The sequence below is a fragment of the Acipenser ruthenus genome, chromosome 23 (genome assembly GCF_902713425.1).
Source record: "Acipenser ruthenus chromosome 23, fAciRut3.2 maternal haplotype, whole genome shotgun sequence".
In the NCBI taxonomy this organism is placed as follows: domain Eukaryota; kingdom Metazoa; phylum Chordata; class Actinopteri; order Acipenseriformes; family Acipenseridae; genus Acipenser; species Acipenser ruthenus.
Window position 1 is genome coordinate 18227196 of NC_081211.1, and position 19320 is coordinate 18246515.

Sequence of the window (19320 nt, forward strand, 5' to 3'; positions counted from 1 at the left end):
TGTTTTGTGTCCAGTATTTTTGAAAATTGTGTAAAAGTACTGCAATAGAATTAATAGTCACTGCAGAGTGGTGTCAGACAAAAAACTATTTCAAACCCTACATGCATGCAAAAACATAACATTCCAAGCTTCCACTATTCCAGTACCAACCAATCCTCTTTGCAGCATTCAGAACCGGGCAGAGACATGGCAAATTACAGTTAATATAGAAACGTATAAGAAACTGCACGCAGGCAATAAACATGTCCTTTATAAATACCATATGGGAGATAATGAAATTGAAGAAGGAATCTATGAAAAAGATCTAGGAATTTATGTTGACTCAGAAATGTCTTCATCTAGACAATGTAGGGAAGCTACAAAAAAGGCCAACAAAATGCTTGGATATATAGTGAAAAGTGTTGAAATTAAATCTAGGGTAGTAATGTTAAAACTTTACAATGCATTAGTAAGACCCCATCTAGAATATTATGTTCAGTTCTGGTCACCTCGCTACAAAAAGAATATTGCTGCTCTAGAAAGAGTGCAAAGAAAAGTGACCAGAATTATTCCTGGTTTAAAAGGCATGTCATATGCAAACAGGCTAAACGAATTGAATCTATTCATTCTTGAACAAAGAAGAATATGCAACGATCTGATTCAAGCATTCAAAATTCTAAAAGGTATTGACAATGTCGACCCAGGGGACTTTTTCGACCTGAAAAAAGAAACAAGGATCGGGTAACAAATGGAGATTAGATAAAGGGGCATTCAGAACAGAAAATATGAGGCACTTTTTTACACAGAGAATTGTGGGCGTCTGGAACCAACTCCCCAGTAATGTTGTTGAAGCTGAGATCCTGGGATCCTTCAAGAAAATACTTGATGAGATTCTGGGATCAATAAGCTATTTACAAACAAATGAGCAAGATGGGCCGAATGGCCTCCTCTTGTTTGTAACCTTTTTTATGTTCTTATGTTCTTCATAGAGATAGATTAAAGAAAATAGTGTTGCACTTATTAGACCTTGTGGCTCATTTTGCTAAAGATTCACAACTCAACAGATGTTAAATTAAATAGGCCTTTCATACGCAGACTAAATATATTATTTTACGTACCACTATATTACAGGGTGTTATATCTTCCATATACTTCTGCTAACAGGAAATATTTTGTGTAAACTCATAACTGACAAACATGAACTGGCATGTATGTGTTTTTATTCCCACTTCTATGAGCTACAAACTGAAATTCATAGTTTCTGTAATTCAACCTAATTGAGTGCAAAAGACAAAAGGGAGCCGATATCTGTATTTTGTTGGAATGAAAACAATTTCTGCAGAAACAGAAACTCTTTAGGAATTCCTTTGTATTTCAGAAAACGGTATACAAAAATAGCAAAAAGATTTTCAATTGATGCCAAACGATATTCAAAACAGAAGTGTTTTCAATGATTACAGAATCAATAAATAGACTGATTAATTACTGCCATTAAAACTACCATTGTTGGGTCTGGAATAATTCAGACTCAGGTCTATTATCATTCCCCTCATTTGGCATTAAAATAAGATAAGTCTGTAAACTATTAGTCTAATAACATACTCTTGTGAAATAATGACAACGCAAACGTGTCCTTTTCAAAACAAAAGAGCAAGTTGTATGTTTTATTTATTGTTTTACAAGAGCATTCAGCTGGCTCACAGTTTAAATGTACAACAGTTTTACAACATATTTATAGAAAGATCTACAAGCCACCTTCATGGAAGGCATGTTTTTATCCACTCTGTTCTGTGAATAAAGCCATTCTTACCAACAGTGCATCGTGGCTGCTTAGCACAGGATCTTCTTCTGTGCTCGCTTCTGATGAAGCAGATGAAAGGGAGCAATGTAGGGATCCGCGCACAAACAATTACACAGGTACTTTTACTGTTGGATCAGTTCATTGTTCAACTCCAGGCCTGACAGACAGTAATAGGGGCCAGCCACTCAAACAAGATAATCCAGTAATTTGGGAGTTAGCAAAAGCTTTATAAAAGGTGCTTTATTATTTTAATCCTGTTTTTTCACATCGACATGAAGTGCTATTATTATTTATGCTTTGCAGAAAACAAGCCTGGATAGGCCTGTCTGAGAAAGCAGATATTGTGTTACGTGGGCAAGTAGATGTATGGAAGAGATATGCATTTCAATATAAACAGTTCAGGATCTAAAAGAAAACTATCACGCTGTATATGCAACCCTGTGGAGTGTAATAACATGGCCAAGACTAAGTGGAATCCAGCTAACAATCTCTGCAAACATTTGGTTTTCAAACTAATAACTTCCCTGCTTAGAAACTACTACAGTAAACAGACGTTTCTGTAAAAGAAGTTTGGAGGCATTGTAAGATACATCATACTATAGAGTCTGCACCATACCAGCTGCCACATATAGTTCTATCAGAGTTCTGAAGGCTGAATAAGTATGATGTGGTGGCATCAGCCCCAATGAGGACAGGACTGAAGAATCCTACTGTTGCTCCACCTCCACCTCTTCTGGCTCTACCTCTGTGTTTATCTGAGCCACTCCGAGGCGGTACAGAGAGTCACGGATCACAACCTCTCCCGGCTGGCAGGTCTGCAGGATGTCTGCAATCTGATTGTTGACAATGTCCTTGCTGGTAAGAAAGTCAATGAGGCGGTTGTAGAGGTAGTAGTAGGCTGCGTTGTCGAAGGAGAAGGGCTGCTGCCTCACATTGCTGGTCTTACTGTCCTGTATGGTGGAGACGATGGCGCTGTAGGGCTCCAGTTCTCGACAGAGGGACAGAGAGTGGTGCTGGGACAGGGGGTCCCCCGAAGTTTCCTGGTCCACCTCGGAGCACACAATCCAGCGAGACGAGGATTTGGTAATTGGGTGCACTGTGGAGTTTTCAGGCACAGTTAGGTCCATGTTATACTGCTGGTCCTGTAACTCGATGCACGATACATACTGTAAAGGGAGGAAAGAACGGTTGGTTTAACTATCCTCTGTAATTAGCAGCTTGGATGTTTTAAATATGTTATAAACCTCAACAAATGGCCTTATAACTATGAATGGCAAAGGCACTAGTTTGTGAAGTCCAGCCTATGATAAACAATTCTTGGTGCTAATGCCGTCAAAACCGTACAATAGTTTTTGCTAATTCCCACAAACCCATTCTATAGTTACTCTAGTGATGTCACCCACCAGCTTGGACAGTGGAACATATTTCTACACTCTCGTATACAAAAGTCTTGAGTCAAGCCATTTTTATAAACCTGAAATTAAGGTTTGAAAATAAAGGAAACAGTCACATCTTGTGTATAAAAGAAAATGCGCAGTGTCACAGAGACCTCGCTTTCTATCGCACCACAGTTAATGTCTGTTGCTATAGCAATCTCTCATTATGCAGATCATCTGGTTTTGAAAGCTTTCCTTAGTAAGGATGCTTGTGGTGATAACAGAATTGATCACATGATATGGATATTGTTCCAAACAAAAAAAGGCCTTATGTGTGTAAAGGCAGACAGAATGATACAATAAACACATTATAAAAATAATTTCTACAAGCTGTTAAGAAGGAAACAGTTTACAGATCCCATGTAGAAGTACCTTTTGGAATTGCCAAACAATGAACAATTGTGCACCCTTTTAATTGACTTATTGAAAGGTATATCATTTTTAAATCTTGCCCCATACTGACCTCTGGCAATTCCATAGGATCCGAGAAGCAGCCCTGGTTCTTTCCCCACATCTGAGCTGCCAGTTCTGGATACCAGACATCAGTGCTGACCGCCACCTGTTTGGCCATGTCCACTGCATAGACTGGGGGCCAGTACCGTGAGGACACCAGCAGATCAACATGGTCGCGGGCGGACTCCCCTCTTACTATGCACTTCGAGCCACACACAACCTTTAGAGACGAAAGAGGTCTGTCATTTACGGCAGCGCTACTAAAAAGCTCATACAAAAACAAATCAGAAAAAAAGAAAAGTACTTAAACAGTGAAAACAGCAACAAGATGAGTGATGTAGCAATACCACAGGACAGGGGTGATTAAAAAAAAAAAAAAAACAATATGAACACAAACTGTTATTAAAAAGAACAGCAGCAGTAAACAGTTCCCTGTAATGGCAGACTGGTATCCCCGTCTATGAAAGAGAAGCTTGGCAGAGACTACTGTAACTAACAACACAATAATAATGAAGGGTTTACACCCTGGAAGCAAAATACACATTGTCATTACCTGGTGTGGGCACACTTTGTACAGCTTCCCTCCTGTGAGGTCAGGGGGATGCTGCTTTGCTGTCCCATTCTGGATATAAGCATAAAGAGCCAAAAGAGAGACTCTCATTTGTTCCTGAAAAGGTATATAACGATAAACAGATATTATAAAGCAAGGTAGCTACAGGGAAAGTTCTGAATAAGCTAAAGTGCCCAAAAGGTGGCAGCTCCTTCCAATTAGGTTAATGCTTTAGTGCTGAGATAAATGTTAAATGAAGCAGACCTAGGTCACTGGTTTGCTTCCAGAAAATACACCTATAATGATAAACCATATAGACAGAGTGAAATAATAATGCCATCATTGCAACTGGCACTTTAAACAGCATTTTGTCTTGAAAAAAGACAATGGCTGATTGTGCTAAAGATCAGAAAAGCTGAAGTACATTGGTGGGGACTCAGGGCAGCCTCTTTGCCTTACCTTATTTCTAGGAAAGTCATGTCACTGCTAGCCAACAGTATGCAAATATTCATATTCTACAACAGCGGGAACTTGAAGATAAAAGGCCATTACTCATTGCTGACTCAAAATAAAGTATTTTCAGGTTCTGTAACAGAACTGCAGGCGTTCAGTCCAGAAAAGACACACCTTTTGACTGAAATAACTTATTTTTATTTCACCACAGCCTAAATTGATGAATGGATGAGGGTTTGTAAAAGCATTGGTGTGAACATCAAAATGAGTTTGACAGATATGTTCACAACTCAAACAAATAGGATTTCTTACAGCCAATTATGGCTAAAGAAATGCAGCAATAATGTAATTGTAATGAGGTCCTTAAAGTCACTGTAGCTAACACATGTTCCATACAATATCTCCACAATGCACATCTATCTATTCACTGTATAAGTCTGTTTTGAGAGAAACATGTATTTTCATTTCAAAACATGCTATCTGGTACTACCTTGGGTGAACGAAAACGTTTGTACTTCTTGGATCATTTCACTTGGAGAGTGAAATTGTCCCCACCCCTTCAATGGCTTATTTCATGTCAATAACCAATCAGTTGCTTCCCTTATTGACTGACAGGCTTTCAGCCAGTAACATGCTTTGGCTCAGAAGACACTGCTGCGGTGACCAAGTGAGTACAAGTACAAACAGGTAACCCATAAAAATGACAAAACCAGAGCTTCCTTTAACCTAAAGTAGCACCAGATATCATGTTTTGTTAAGGCAGTGGTGTATTTGGGTTGTGGATTGAACTGTGTCGTATAACTGGGAAACAACACAAGTTATACTTGTTGAAGATATTACATACAGGCAGAAACAGCTTCTACCTGACCGCAGAAGTTGTTTAATCTACTGCCAAGGACTATCAGTTCAGGTTGATCAGGGTTTGCATGTATAATAGTTTATATAACAATAGTTGTGATAAGATCATTGTGTCTTACACTGCAGAGAACTGGATATTGATTTCAGAAGGTTCTGTGAGAGCGGAGTGGAGATTCTGATCAGTGTTAAATGGATCCCTGCTTAACCCCCTTCATATTAACATCTTCTGACTGACAAGCAACAACAGAAATAATCCATTATTTCCAAAAATGCAAAACACCCAGCAGACGTTAAGATTCCTGTTTTAAAGGTTTGTAACCATTACAGTATGTTAACCCTGCTGCATCAATACAAGTGCAAGTTAATCTGACTAATGGATTTCAGTCAGCGTCTCAAGAAGACGGTCACATAGGGCTTAAATATGAACGATTTATCATTGGGCTACATGTGATGTGAACATTAAAAATATTATCAGAACAAAATCAACCTACACAGTTGGTTTCTTCATGTTGCTAATTTTCCCTAAAATATCCATATAAATAACATTTCACTTTTACAAGTTTCGAGCTCACACTCCCATACAGTACCTGTGTGTCTTCTGGCCTGTGGGGGATATCACAGCAGTTCAGAATGTCTCTCAGCTCCTTTTCACTGTATGAGCTGATCTGATCTGGTTTGAATGTGCCTGTATGTATTAATCTCACCAGGTCACCAATATCTCCTGAAATGCAAGGCACGTTTTCATTTCAACTGGTCATTCATTTCTACACTGTACCATTTCTAAATGTCATAAGATAGTCATGTTAATAAACACTTAACACAACTCATGCGCAGACCAAAAACACATTGGGGGACATGTATTAAGATTGACCGATGCAGTGCTAAATTGTCGGAGTGTAAAGTAGCGCTCTGCCACGGCACTAATTTTACTCCATCCCAAATGTATTAACTGGCACAAAATTAATGAGGCACGGCGTAAGCTGCCGCATTTTAATGCTTAAATGCATTGCACCTGTGCTCAAAATGGGCTACCAGTAGCACAGATTAACAGACTAATCTGATAAATAGCGCCTCCCCTCCAAATGGGCTACCTCAACTCAACAATAGGTAGGTCATTTGGAGAGGCTAACCTGTGTTTTAAATAAAATGTGGGAGGCTGTGTGGTCCAGTGGTTAAAGAAACAGGCTTATAACCAGGAGGTACCCGGTTCGAATCCCACCTCGGCCACTGACTCATTGTGTGACCCTGAGCAAGTCACTTAACCTCCTTGTGCTCCGTCTTTCGGGTGAGACGTAATTGTAAGTGACTCTGCAGCTGATGCATAGTTCACACACCCTAGTCTCTGTAAGTCACCTTGGATAAAGGCGTCTGCTAAATAAACAAATTAATGTACAGGTTTTAACCCACTAAAGCCAGTTAGCTCATCTGGAGAGACAGAAATGACTCGTGTTGACTAAGTGTCTTGACTTTATATTACATTATTATTATATGACGGATAAAACCAAATATACATAATGAAAAGAATAACTTCATGAACCAAGTTCATTTTACGACGAATACAAACAATTGTACATAACTAAGTAGCCGGTACCTAGCTATAATTTCATCCTCAGAGATTTCTAAAAGGGTATGACTGCTGCCATAATCCTCTTTCCTATCAGTTGCTTTCTGACTTTTCGTTTGCGCCCAAATAAGACCAATTTGAAAACAGACTTATTTGTGGACCCTTTTAGAGCCAGCGCAGCTGCATGAATCAAATTTTAATATCACAGACTTCATTTACAAATTACTCCCACCTACAACTGCATATAATTAAGGCTTGACATGCATTAAAATGCATGGCTAATGTGCGGCAGAGTGCATTGCACGACGGAGCACATTTTGGTTGTGCTAACACGGCCTTAACTTGCCAAAGGTGTCATGATACATACAGGGCAATTTTAAGGCCAGCGTAAACTCAGCGCTATGGCCTTAATGCCGTCGCAAACACTTGATACATGAACCCCATTAAGTTTAAAAGAAGTGCTAATCAAAATCCATTTTTACCCTTTTCTTCAGTTGAACATTTTTTGTTTTTGCCAATATTTTATACTTTATTTTGGATATTTCTAAAGACAACACATATATAACAAGGTGCTTCTGCTTCCTGGTACTTAATCATTTCATGTGTTACAGTGCAAAATCACACCAATTGTCTAGTCAGACCAAGTGGCAAAGGTACAAGAAGTTTATCTACAGTTTTAACCTAAAGATTCTCAGCACAATCAAAGGGGGATTATTAATACTATGGATAATGCAAATACAGTAAGAAAACAGCATTGGTTAGCACTCATTTAACTTACAAGGACTTGCACATTGGAACTGACACAGAACTGGAGCACCTTTTTAAAAGAAAGACAGGACTTTCTAGGATCCCATCTTCATTTTGTCAACTACTGTATGGCTCTCTAAAGTGGGTACAAAGTCACTCACCCACTATTTACTGTTGCAGTTGATAAACAGTTAATTGCAGAGCCATACAAATTAGCAAACCAACAATGGACAACAACATGCAAGAAGTACCACCATGGATCACAGAAGATACTGTAGAAGCAGTTTATGTAACAGACCCGCGGTATCTTGCCTGTAGTGTTGTACATACCCTTCACTATCTGCTCACAGGAATACTTGTCCTTCTCTGTGTTGACAACGACAGAGTTCCTCATTAGTGGGGGAAAGAAGGGAGCAATGATGGAGGCGTCAAATTTAATAACAGGCATGCTGGAAGGGAACGCTGCTTGTTCGATCGCCTCCCCTTCCATTGTCGACCAGAAATCATCAACGTTCACCTCGTCTCGGGCCAGGAAATCTGGCCACGTGAACTGGGAAGGACAAAGAAAGGCTGTTCAAATCATGCGGTAAGATACTTCAATTTATTTTTTTGTGATGATTGGCTTTATATGTATTCCATAAGAGTGCTGCTACTACTATGGTTCCACCTGGGAGGACTGAAACAGGTTATTCATTTTAACCATGTTTCATACTATTGTTCTAACCACTAGACCAAAGGTACCGATCACTAATGTGTCTTGATTGGAGACAACATAAAAAAAAAGAATAATAATGGTAAATGGCTGTGTTCAATGGGTTCTTTGAACAGTATACTCCTCCCAGCTTACCTGTACGTTTTTCAGATGGAGTACATTTTCTGTGTTCCTCTGTGCGATCTCCATCTTGGGTGCAATGCCGCACACCCCACAAATCATGTCATTGTAGTCTCTGATGGTGAAACACTCGAAGGCCCAATATCCATTATATAGCAGCTCCTGAATCTGGGATATTTCACTGGGGTTCAGTGTATTTACTGGGAAAGACACAAACAGTCAGTATATTGCTTGGTAAAAAATCACCAGTAATGACAACTGTATTAAGAAGCCTGAAATGAAAATGCAGACATCAAGATGTGAGCTGCTTTTGACAGAATTAAATGATTCTAATGTAAGGCAGTCCAACATTAGTGCTAATGTGGTTCTTTGAAACCAGTCATACATTTTGAAACAAGTCCCTAAATTAATTCAGTACATTATCCAATTGCTTTATTGTTGTTTATTTTAGATTAAGAATTGCTTACGAAATTAGCAATACCATGCTTAGAGTTTAAATTCAATGAGGGAAGAAGCTTATATGAAGTCTGGTTTCTTATTAGGTAGGGAAACTACAAAATAATGACAATTGAATCATATTTTGGTACTAAACTGAACATAATTACAAAACACTGTAATCTTTCACTTAAGAAGACCAAAGTCTGATCTATCACTGTAAGTATTCAATCAGACTACTATCAAGATCTTGAGGAATGGTTCCAGCTTTCATTGGGCTGTGAACACCACACATTGTTTAGGACTGGCTATACAGTAATACAATCTATGTTTTACCAGGCTGGCTTTGAACCGTATCCAGTATGTGTAAAGCTGCATCTTTAGGGTTGTGCCCAAGCTTGATCTGATTTCTAATCTTGAAAAAAAGATCGAGGCTCACCAACAATTTGTTACCAACATTAAAGAGACCTACAACAAAAACAAAAAGAACAATTGGTTTTGTAGATCTATGATAGCATAACAAGATCAATAAAGACAAAAAGACAAAGACACGGCTGTGTTCACAAAGCATTAACCAAATGCAAATGTAATGTTAAAAAGCAACACATACCTGTAAAGAAAGAAAGTTAAATGCTTTGTGAATATGACCCTTAATCATTAGAATGCTTGCCCAAGGTTTATTAGGATGGGTTAATTTCGTTACTTATATAAACTTCTACTTTTAATTAACTTTGATAGTGTTTTAAATGAATTACTGCACTAGGCTGTGTTGATAAATCCTCTTTGCATTGCAGAGAAATTATTTACTTAATTAATATGTTTCTCTTAGCTTGTGTTTAAATCGTGTTTACCAATATACAGATATAGGCGTTTTTTTAATACTCTAAATGTAGTTAATTACCCATATTTATGTCATTAAAGCTGTGAAGTGCTAGACACTGAGGGTTCAAACAGATCTTTAGTTGAACAGTAGCAGTTTGTATATGGGAGTCAGTCAGCAGCCAACAGTCCTCTTGTCCGGCTATTGAGCTGAAAAACAAAAAAGCAACACTGAGTTTCTAAATAGAAAATGACTTTATAAATCACAGTTGTAGAGGGGACAAAAACGACAGGTGTACCCCTAGCAGTCATTTCTACAACACTCAATTTTAAAATTCAGCTTTGGGAGCCCTTTGTAAAACAGTCCCCATTGTTGAAAAAGGACATTAGCAGTGTGGAGTAGTGGTTAGGGCTCTGGACTCTTGACCAGAGGGTCGTGGGTTCAATCCCAGGTGGAGGATACTGCTGCTGTACCCTTGAGCAAGGTACTTTACCTAGATTGCTCCAGTAAAAACCCAACTGTATAAATGGGGAATTGTATGTAAAAAATAATGTGGTATCTTGTAACAACTGTAAATCGCCCTGGATAAGGGCATCTGCTAAGAAATAAATAATAATAATTAGCTAGTAAGTCTGGTGAATAATAAACCGATAGAAAATTAGAAACCACCCACAATAGTAGATGGTACATTCCCTTTGTTACCTCAGCAGATTTCACAACAGTTCCTCTCTTAGCACCTATGTAGATGCATACCTTTGTCCCCCTTTAAAGAGGGGAAAGTCACAGAGCGCACACTGAGTGGCAGCAGATTCATAGTAGCGGGGCCAGCCTGTCTGCTCAATGGCAATGGTCTCCTCATTGCCCATGGACAGAACCACTTGAGTTCCATTGAGCTCCTGGATCAGAGCCATGGCCTCGGCCAGCTCCCCCTCACTCTCAGGGATCAGCACTGTCTTCCGCAGGAGCTGAAGGGTGGACTGCCGCTGGACCTCCTGCTGGGGTGCACTCAGGGGCTGGTAGGGGTCCAGCAGGGCAGGGGCAGGAATCGACATGTTCTCCTGCTCAGTAACAAATACACCATAAGGAGACAACAGGGTACTCTAGAGCCAAGATCCATATTACAGTTGCAGAAAGTTGATACATTTGCTTTTTGTTATATATATATATATATATATATATAAATATATATATATATATATATATATATATATATATAACGTCATTTTTTTTGTGCACAACACCTTATCTTAATTTTCTACCGCTAAACAAAATCTCATATATAACATACTAATTATTTCTGTTTATTTATTTTGCTAATACATGGGATGACTTTTCTAGAATTAGTTTATACATGATACAACAGAAACCAGCACAGTCAACTAATATCTGTTCTCACGGCTTATCAGCACGGCCCAATCATCAATGAATGATCTAATAGATATGGAATTGTCTTGAATAATACTTACAAAGAGTTTTGGTTTCTTGCCCTGCTTGTCCTTGGTAAGATCCCAGCCACAGCTGGGACACACCAGCGGTTTGTGTCTGTTTTTGTACACATAGTCACAGGAGGGGTTTTTGCACTTCCCTCTGCCCCGTGCTGTTGACAATCCAAGATCCTAGTAAACAGACCATATAGGTATTTTAAAAGAGAGCCTTGCGGTGATCCAATCGATTTTAAAGAAAACATGTCAGAAAGACCAAGTTGTCAACTCCATTCCAAGGCTTGGCCCTTGTTCAGGAGCTTTAACACATTGCTTAGGTTCAGGAGGTGAAAAGACAGGGGAAACAAATTGGGTAGACATGTGAGGAAATGCTATTATGGAACTGAAAACCTGCAAAAGGATGAGAAAACATCTTCTAAACCCATTAAATTGTTTATACTTATGAAAATACCAATGCAATTATAAAGTGTATAATTATTGATAAAAAGAGAAGTGTCTCTACTTACAAGAGAAGTGCTGGGATTATGTTTATAAGATAAAATGGACAAAATCTTCACTCCTTTTTCAGACGAGGCATTCTGATTCATATCTGTCAGGCTTGCCACTGCCTGAAGAAAATGAAATACACGACTTGACTTAAAACTTTAAAGCATTTTGAAGAACCACAGCTCCAATTTACTACCTTAGAAACTAACATTAGAAAGTAGCAGCATAGTGGGTATATTGTCAAAATCAGTCTATTTCTGAGCAAACCTATGAAGGGCATAACTCACTTGTTCCTCGACCGTCTGTTTGACAGGATGTCCCAGATGCTTCAATGTATTGGCCTTGAGTCCTGACACCTTCACACAGGACCGCTTTACTGCAGAGAGTGAAAAACACACTGTCTGTTTCTTCAATTATTTTGAAATCATTTTTTTATGTAACTATTTTGTCTCTCAACAGTAAAAACCATGCTGATTATAAAAAACTGTACATCTCTGATGTCAAAGGAATTTAAAATAACTGCATATTCACAGGTACAGTACTACATACTGTAATTATTATTAACTTCACAGTTACTGCATCCAAAACAATGAATGCAGCTCTCCGAAATTTTTTAGAACAGGTGGGTCAAGCTCAACCAAAGTTCTGGAAGCACGTTTGATGGGTGAGCTAGTCTCTACTATACTCCAGTGAGGTGATATTAGAAAAGGCTTACCTGGTTTGCTGTTGTTTTTAGGCATTTCAAAGTCTTTTAGTTTATTTGGCGGCACAGCTACCCATTGAACATAAGCAGCCCCAAGCTCAGGACCTGCTTGAGAAGAAATAGCTAACAATCAGCCATGACATTTCCAACACCTTGTATTAAAGGTTGCTAGATTGATAGATTTATTGTGTGATTTACTGTGCAATTCAACCATCTGTTTTCAAACATAACTTTTTGGTTTCACAAGATTATAGGAGTAATAAAGTGTATTTTTTAATTTTGTAAATTCAGATTCTTAGACAGTGTAGGTATGGGGCAATTTTAAGAAAACAAAAGAGGAAAGAGTCCTATGTGAAAAGTCAGACAACTGCATCAAGTGTCAAGTGAACGAGCCCACAGTTACACAAACTAGCCTTACGTGACTGAGCAGGAGCAGGGAGGATGGCTCGGACAGGACGCTTGGGTGCAACCACTGCTGGCTTTTCTCTCCCTTTACTCTTCGCACTGTGGGCACTTGTCACAGGAGGGAGGCTGGAAGGAAACAAGCCTCTTCTGTTACACAAATGAACATGCTGACGCTGATGCTGATGCTTTTATCAAACAGATTAACATGAAAGCAGTAACATGCTAAAATTGATCATGAATAGATTTTATAGCACTGTTCCAAATCAATAGCATGATAGTATTAAATAATAACTGATATTATATTGAATATAAAAAACATACTATCTTGTTATCATTTCTAAAACACACAAAACTTTCCAGCAGAATTGCTGTGGTTTTATTTCCCATGCTAGGGTGTTCAATTATTAAATTCAAATTATAACTTACAAATTCAACTAAAGGCACTGAAATAGCATTAGCATTGGGGTACAGGAACCAGATTTTGGATAAAGTATAGGTAGTGCCAATTAGCAACATGTTAGTGAGAGACCACTGTTTCTTACAGATGTTCTGTAAATTTACTGAAATCAACAAATTAACAAATCATGAAGCCCAAAGCTTGTCTCACCTCTTTGCAGCAGTACTTTGTGTAGAATGAATCAACAAGGTTGGAGTCTTGCAGTTTGTGCCCCCTGCTGTTGACTGTCTTGTAATTGCATTCCCCCTTTTCCCTGCCTCCTTGGTCCCATTATTCTCAGGTTTTTTCATAATCCCCTCTGCAGTTTCCTCTTTACCACTCTGAAGAGCGCTCACTACTTCAGCAGTCTCTTCCACAACCACTTCCTTCCACTGAGGCTCGCTGTTCATTTCATAGGACGATGCTGAGACAATCAGCTGTGTCACTGCCTCAAAGGTCTCAAGGGACGGCCGGCTTGTCTCACCAGAAGCTTCCTGCTGCTTCTTAGAGGGCACTTTGTTGCCTGTCGTTGCTGCTTTGGCGAGTGCTTTCTTCCCCTGAGACAGTTAATTAAACACAATATTAGTTGACAGTGTGTAATAGTCGGTACACAAATTTGCTTTCCCTCACACAACTGATTCATGTGTTATGCATTATATAATTTATAAAAGCTACATCTCCCAGTTTCAGTCTAGAAGACTGAATGGATAAATGTTGATCGGTGAAAGACTGCATAAAAATCTGATGTTTAACACAAAAAAAAGTTCCTAGAATTAAATGAGGTCATTATTGAGGAATGGAATGTTTTGTCAACCATTTCTTTATTGTGCATAAAAGTATGTTTAAACTAAAGTGTAAACAAATACAAAGTCGGTGTAGATTTTGCATCTGCACCGTATGTAAATAAAACCAAACAAGGCTGTTATATTACTATGCATGTGATTTCTCACAGAGACACACTGATAGCATGCATTGAACATTGAGTATTTATATGATGTATCAAATATTTAGAGAAGCAATAAGTAAACACCCTCTTACTTACTGATGTTTCTGAACTGGAGCTGGGTACCCATTTTCCACCTAGGTGCTTCCCACACTGAGGACACTGGGGGGGCTTGTGTCGTGTGACGTAGGAAAACAAACAGCCCGGAGTCCGGCAGCTTCCTCGCCCCCTTCGGGTGTACTTTATTGACTAAAAAAGAGATCACAAAACTTTAGGGCTGCTTTTATATATATATATATATATGCTTTTTACATATATATATATATATATATATATATATATATATATATATATATATATATATATATATATGTGTGCTTTACTGACCAGTTTAAAAGAAGGGTTGGCACTTGCGTCAGGCTTGGTATTAATGGGCAACAAAATTAGAGAACTGGATCCCGATGAGACATTGTTTTCTGCCACTTCCTACAGAAAGACAATCAACAAAGAGGCTGTTAACCACAACTTAACCAACACATAACGGTACCCAGTAGTCATAAGGCTAGTCAAGTTCAATGCAGTAAGAGGTGGTTGAGTATCATTTATCATAAATTAGGATTTTGTTCGAACACCAAGGAGCCCTGATCTTGGAATATCTTTTTATGACATGGTATAAAATAAGAAACAAGCTTCTCAGATCTAACCTGGTTTGGGATGATAGTCACAAGATGTCCCTCATCCCGAGTCTGTTGTCCAGTGGTGGTGGGGGCAGCTACTGTGCCTGATCCATCCACAAGAGTCTCCTCAATCACAACACTAACTGCTCCATAGGCCTGGCCCTCAACCAGCTCCACAGCTGGTTCCTCTTCCAGTACAAAAGCAGCTGGCTCTTTGCCTTGTGTGGTGCTAGAGAACTGAGACAGGATCTCCTGCAGTGCTCCCGACTGGCTGAGAGCAGCAGCCGTCTCGTTCGTCAGACCCTCGATGGCGATACAGTGCTCCGGCAGCTCCACCTCGCTGCCCAGGCCCATAGGGGAGAACAGGGTGTCATGAGAGAGGGTCTGAGGGGCAGCCTCACTGTCAGGCTCCCCCTGCCTCAAGCACAGGTCCACCTGCTGTGCCACACTCTCCTCTGGCACTGTGCTTTTTGGGATGAGGACATAATTGGAGCGGGGGAGGATTTTTCTAAATCCTGGCACATCTGCTGAAGGCCCTGCCACTTGACTATCCTGGATAAAAATAAAGTGAGGAATTGAGCTTTACAGAGATATTTGTTCTTATAGATGTTACCAGTTTATATAGGATAACATCTACTGTATATCTAAGTTTTTTGTGTTATTTGCTGTACAGTGAATACTCAGCCGAAGTTCAAGGTAAATCTAGGTTTTCAAGTGTTTTTAAAGAAAATAAAGAGAACAATCTTTTCTAATAGTGATAGTGTCCTCTCAGTGAAGGCTCTACTGTGTGGTAGTTGACCTTGACTTTCTTTACCGTGTTCGCCTTTAGCTCTGGACGCATAACTCCAGTCAACTCCCACACAGTAGAGCCTTCATCGACGGGCACTTTCACTTAAATATATAATACTGCAAAAGACCCATTCTTTCAGGGTCTACTGATGATAAACCAGTAATATATTTTGTGGTTTTGCATGCCTTAATATCCAGTAGGTGACCATTTATTGGTTGGCTTTTTCCAACTAGAAAATTTGAATTGAACTCACTGGATCTATCCCCTGCTTCTCAAGCTTGGCCCTCTCCAAATAATATCCCTTATCTGCCACATTCAGTCTTTTCCAGTTCTCGCTAATTCTCTTGTTGATTTCCGACTGAGGAAGGTGAGGGTATTCTTGTTGCATGCTCTGGTGAATATCAAAGTAGTACAACAGGTATGCAGACCTAAAAGAAAAACACACGGACACTGCTAGAGCAGAGTTCTGTGACCACATCCTAAAATACCATGCATCAAAATACATACAAATGTGAATTTTATTAAACAGTGTGTTTACAATTGGTCATCATGCTTTTAATGTTTGTTTGTTTTTTTTTGTTTTTTTTGGGGGGGGGGTGGGGGTTGGACAAATGATATGGCAAATCGTTTAGCAGTTTTAATAAGAATAAACTAGGTCTCAGTACTTATGACTTGGGATTTTCTTTACTAAAATTATTGCATTATTGCTCAGATGTATTAACCAATGTAACGTTTTATACTCTGCATACAATACCTTGGCTTTTTTGCTTTTTGCAAACTTTCTCCGTGGCTTTTGCATTTCTTCTTCTTTTTGGGTGACGAGACCTCCATAAAAGCGTAGCATCCTTCCACCTCCTCCGTTATTATCTTGACTTCCGTCCCCTCATAAACAGCATCCATTACTAGTGTTCAGACAAAAATAGAATGTTGACTTCTACCACAGTAGCGTATGCTACTGTACTCAACCGAGTATAATTTACAGTGAGGTTGCAGTACTGTATTAATACTGTAATAATAGCACAGTCATGTTCAATTCTTCACTAAAATAGAATGCATTGGTTTAGTTTCCTGTGCATTCTTGTTTATAAGATAATACAGAAGCAAAATCGTGTTGCTGTAATGTAAACAGCACTTTACAGGAAATAGTTATTTGATTTAGATAAACATTTATTCTAAATTATCTTTAGGAGGGGAAACTTTGTATTCCCTTTAAACACATTAAAGGATAACACAGTGGAAGGGGTGTATTTAGTCTTCTCTGCACTACTTTATCATAAAGCAGGCCTTGTTTACAGTGTGGTTTGTTTATAATTCCAGGAAGTTGAGATACTGGTACTTCATTGTATAATGATGGAAGTGTGTATTTTGATACATGGCTAAAAGCACTACATTGCTATTTACATGCTCTCCTATCTCATTTAAAATAATAAGAATAATCTTTATTTTTACATAGTGCCTTTCATAGTGGACCACCATCACAAAGCGCTTTACAAGATACGAGATTTAAGTTGTATCCTCAGACAATCACGTCTTTTGATACTGCATAGTGATCAAGCATCAAGTATCATTTCACCCCCAGCAAAATACAGTTATAAAACACCAGCTTTAAATTGTGTCTATGCTACTTGATGTAATAAAATTAGGTAAACTATATCAAGATTGTTGATGCTCAAGTATCATACCAGAAACTTTTATGCATTTGCATTTCTCCTGAATGGAGATTTTGTTATGCTGATAAATTGGAATTGGGAGAGGAAATGTATATTTTTCACATTGTGTTATATAGTTACATTATATAAAAAACGACTTCAGTTTTAATTTACCGGTATGGAGTATGGCAATAAGATTTCCAGGGCAATGTGTTGTAAAGCGAAATGAAAGCAGAATTTACTACAGCTGAACAGAATGAAAAAAAAGAATATGGCATTGCTGCAGAGCTGTCACGACTCGCATAACCCAGATTGAATCAAGCAAGTGATATGTGTGTGTGTAGCTCGTACTACGCATCACTACATCAACATGGTAAAACAAATAAGAAACGGTACATTTAAATTGTTCATATTCAGTGGTGAAAGGTTGATAGTAGGTTATAATGAGAAGCAAGCATTACATTTGTATCTGAAAATCCTTATAACTAATTAAAACATATATATGAATTATTTTTAGACACCTCTCCTTCCTTATCCACCTCAACAGCTGTATCGCTTGTCTACCTCCGCCACCCACATTAGCAATCTCATGGGTTATTCTTGTGCCTTCATACTGACTCAGGCCCCGACCAAGCATCCAATGAGCTAGAGCCTTATTGCAACCCTGCCTCCAGCGGCGTTTTAAGACCCCCACACCCCCTCTAGATCCCACTTGATACACCCAAACCTACTTCGCGTAATTATATTTCTATAAAGTCTGCAAACACCCTCGTAGCCCCATTAATTTATACCTGCTGCATCCATAAAGTAGACTGTAGTGACTTCTCTGCTCCTCCATGCCTAATCCAAGATGGCGCTTGTGTTGCTAGGGCGTCTGGCCAATCAGGTTACTGGATCAATGTTCATGAACAAATAGGTGGCGACGTTTTAGACACGTGAAAATATCTATGCCCAAATGAACAACTGTTTTTTTCTTAAAGAGACAGATTCTATTTTTAGGTTGAAGTACAGTGTCATAAAAAACGCGCATAGCTACCTTTCTAAATAATATTATAAACAACGATAATCTGGTGTGCTACACAGGAATAGGGTTCATATAATAAATGCATGATTTAAGCAATATTTTCAGCATAAGAAAATGAGTTATTTGGGCCTATAAAATGTTATTTTCATTTATTAAAATAATGCTTCATTTGGAATACAACTAAATGCTTTTTAATGTGCACATATATACTTTTTTATGTGCAAAAATACTTTTGGAATCAATTCACCTGGATGTAGGGTGACAGCACTAACTCATCACACATGTGAAGGCTGTTTTTACTTGGCTTTTTTAAAGCATATAACTGGTAACTTATAATAACTTGCATACAAAATCATTATTTACAAGCTACAAAAGACCGAATAACATACTTAAATGGTAACAACATACTGATGCACTCTGCTGACTGCATTCCAACTTAACAGAGTAGTAGGCCTATTGTGTTAAAAATAGAAGCAGTGAGCCTTATAATGTACACGCATCTTAAACTCATTAGTTATTGAGGACATGCTTTTTCAAAATAGGTTTTTATGAATAGAATAAGGGTTGATTTTCATGAAACTGCCCTAGAAGACTGCTGTGCATTTGCTTAATCTACCTTTCTCCAATTTAAAAGCAAATATTAAGAAGATAAACCTACATCCACTGGGCATTATAAAAGTGTTAGCTTAATAATTGGTGTTATATCTCTAGCCATATGTCAGCAAGCACAATCTTTGATCAAATACCTTCGTGACACAAACCTCCTGATGTGATTTAATTTTACTTTGAGCCAGGCTTTTCCACTTCAAATTAAAACCTTCGATTAGAAATGTAGCT

General features: G+C 38.5%; 1 protein-coding gene across 1 annotated transcript; it reads right to left on the reverse strand.

Annotated features, from left to right (window-relative positions):
- Nucleotides 1-1610: 1610 nt before the first annotated feature.
- Nucleotides 1611-18361, reverse strand: LOC117413401 (HMG domain-containing protein 3-like). The gene is made up of 21 exons (XM_034022548.3): nt 18251-18361; nt 16565-16712; nt 16064-16238; nt 15048-15572; nt 14731-14829; nt 14443-14592; nt 13572-13957; nt 12978-13090; nt 12572-12664; nt 12144-12232; nt 11877-11978; nt 11395-11544; nt 10682-10986; nt 10010-10137; nt 9445-9576; nt 8689-8873; nt 8172-8391; nt 6118-6251; nt 4223-4336; nt 3680-3889; nt 1611-2946 (listed from the first exon to the last, which is right to left on the reverse strand). The coding sequence occupies exons 1-21, from the start codon at nt 18261-18263 to the stop codon at nt 2488-2490; spliced, it is 3930 nt and encodes a 1309-aa protein (XP_033878439.1). The 5' UTR covers nt 18264-18361; the 3' UTR covers nt 1611-2487.
- Nucleotides 18362-19320: the final 959 nt, after the last annotated feature.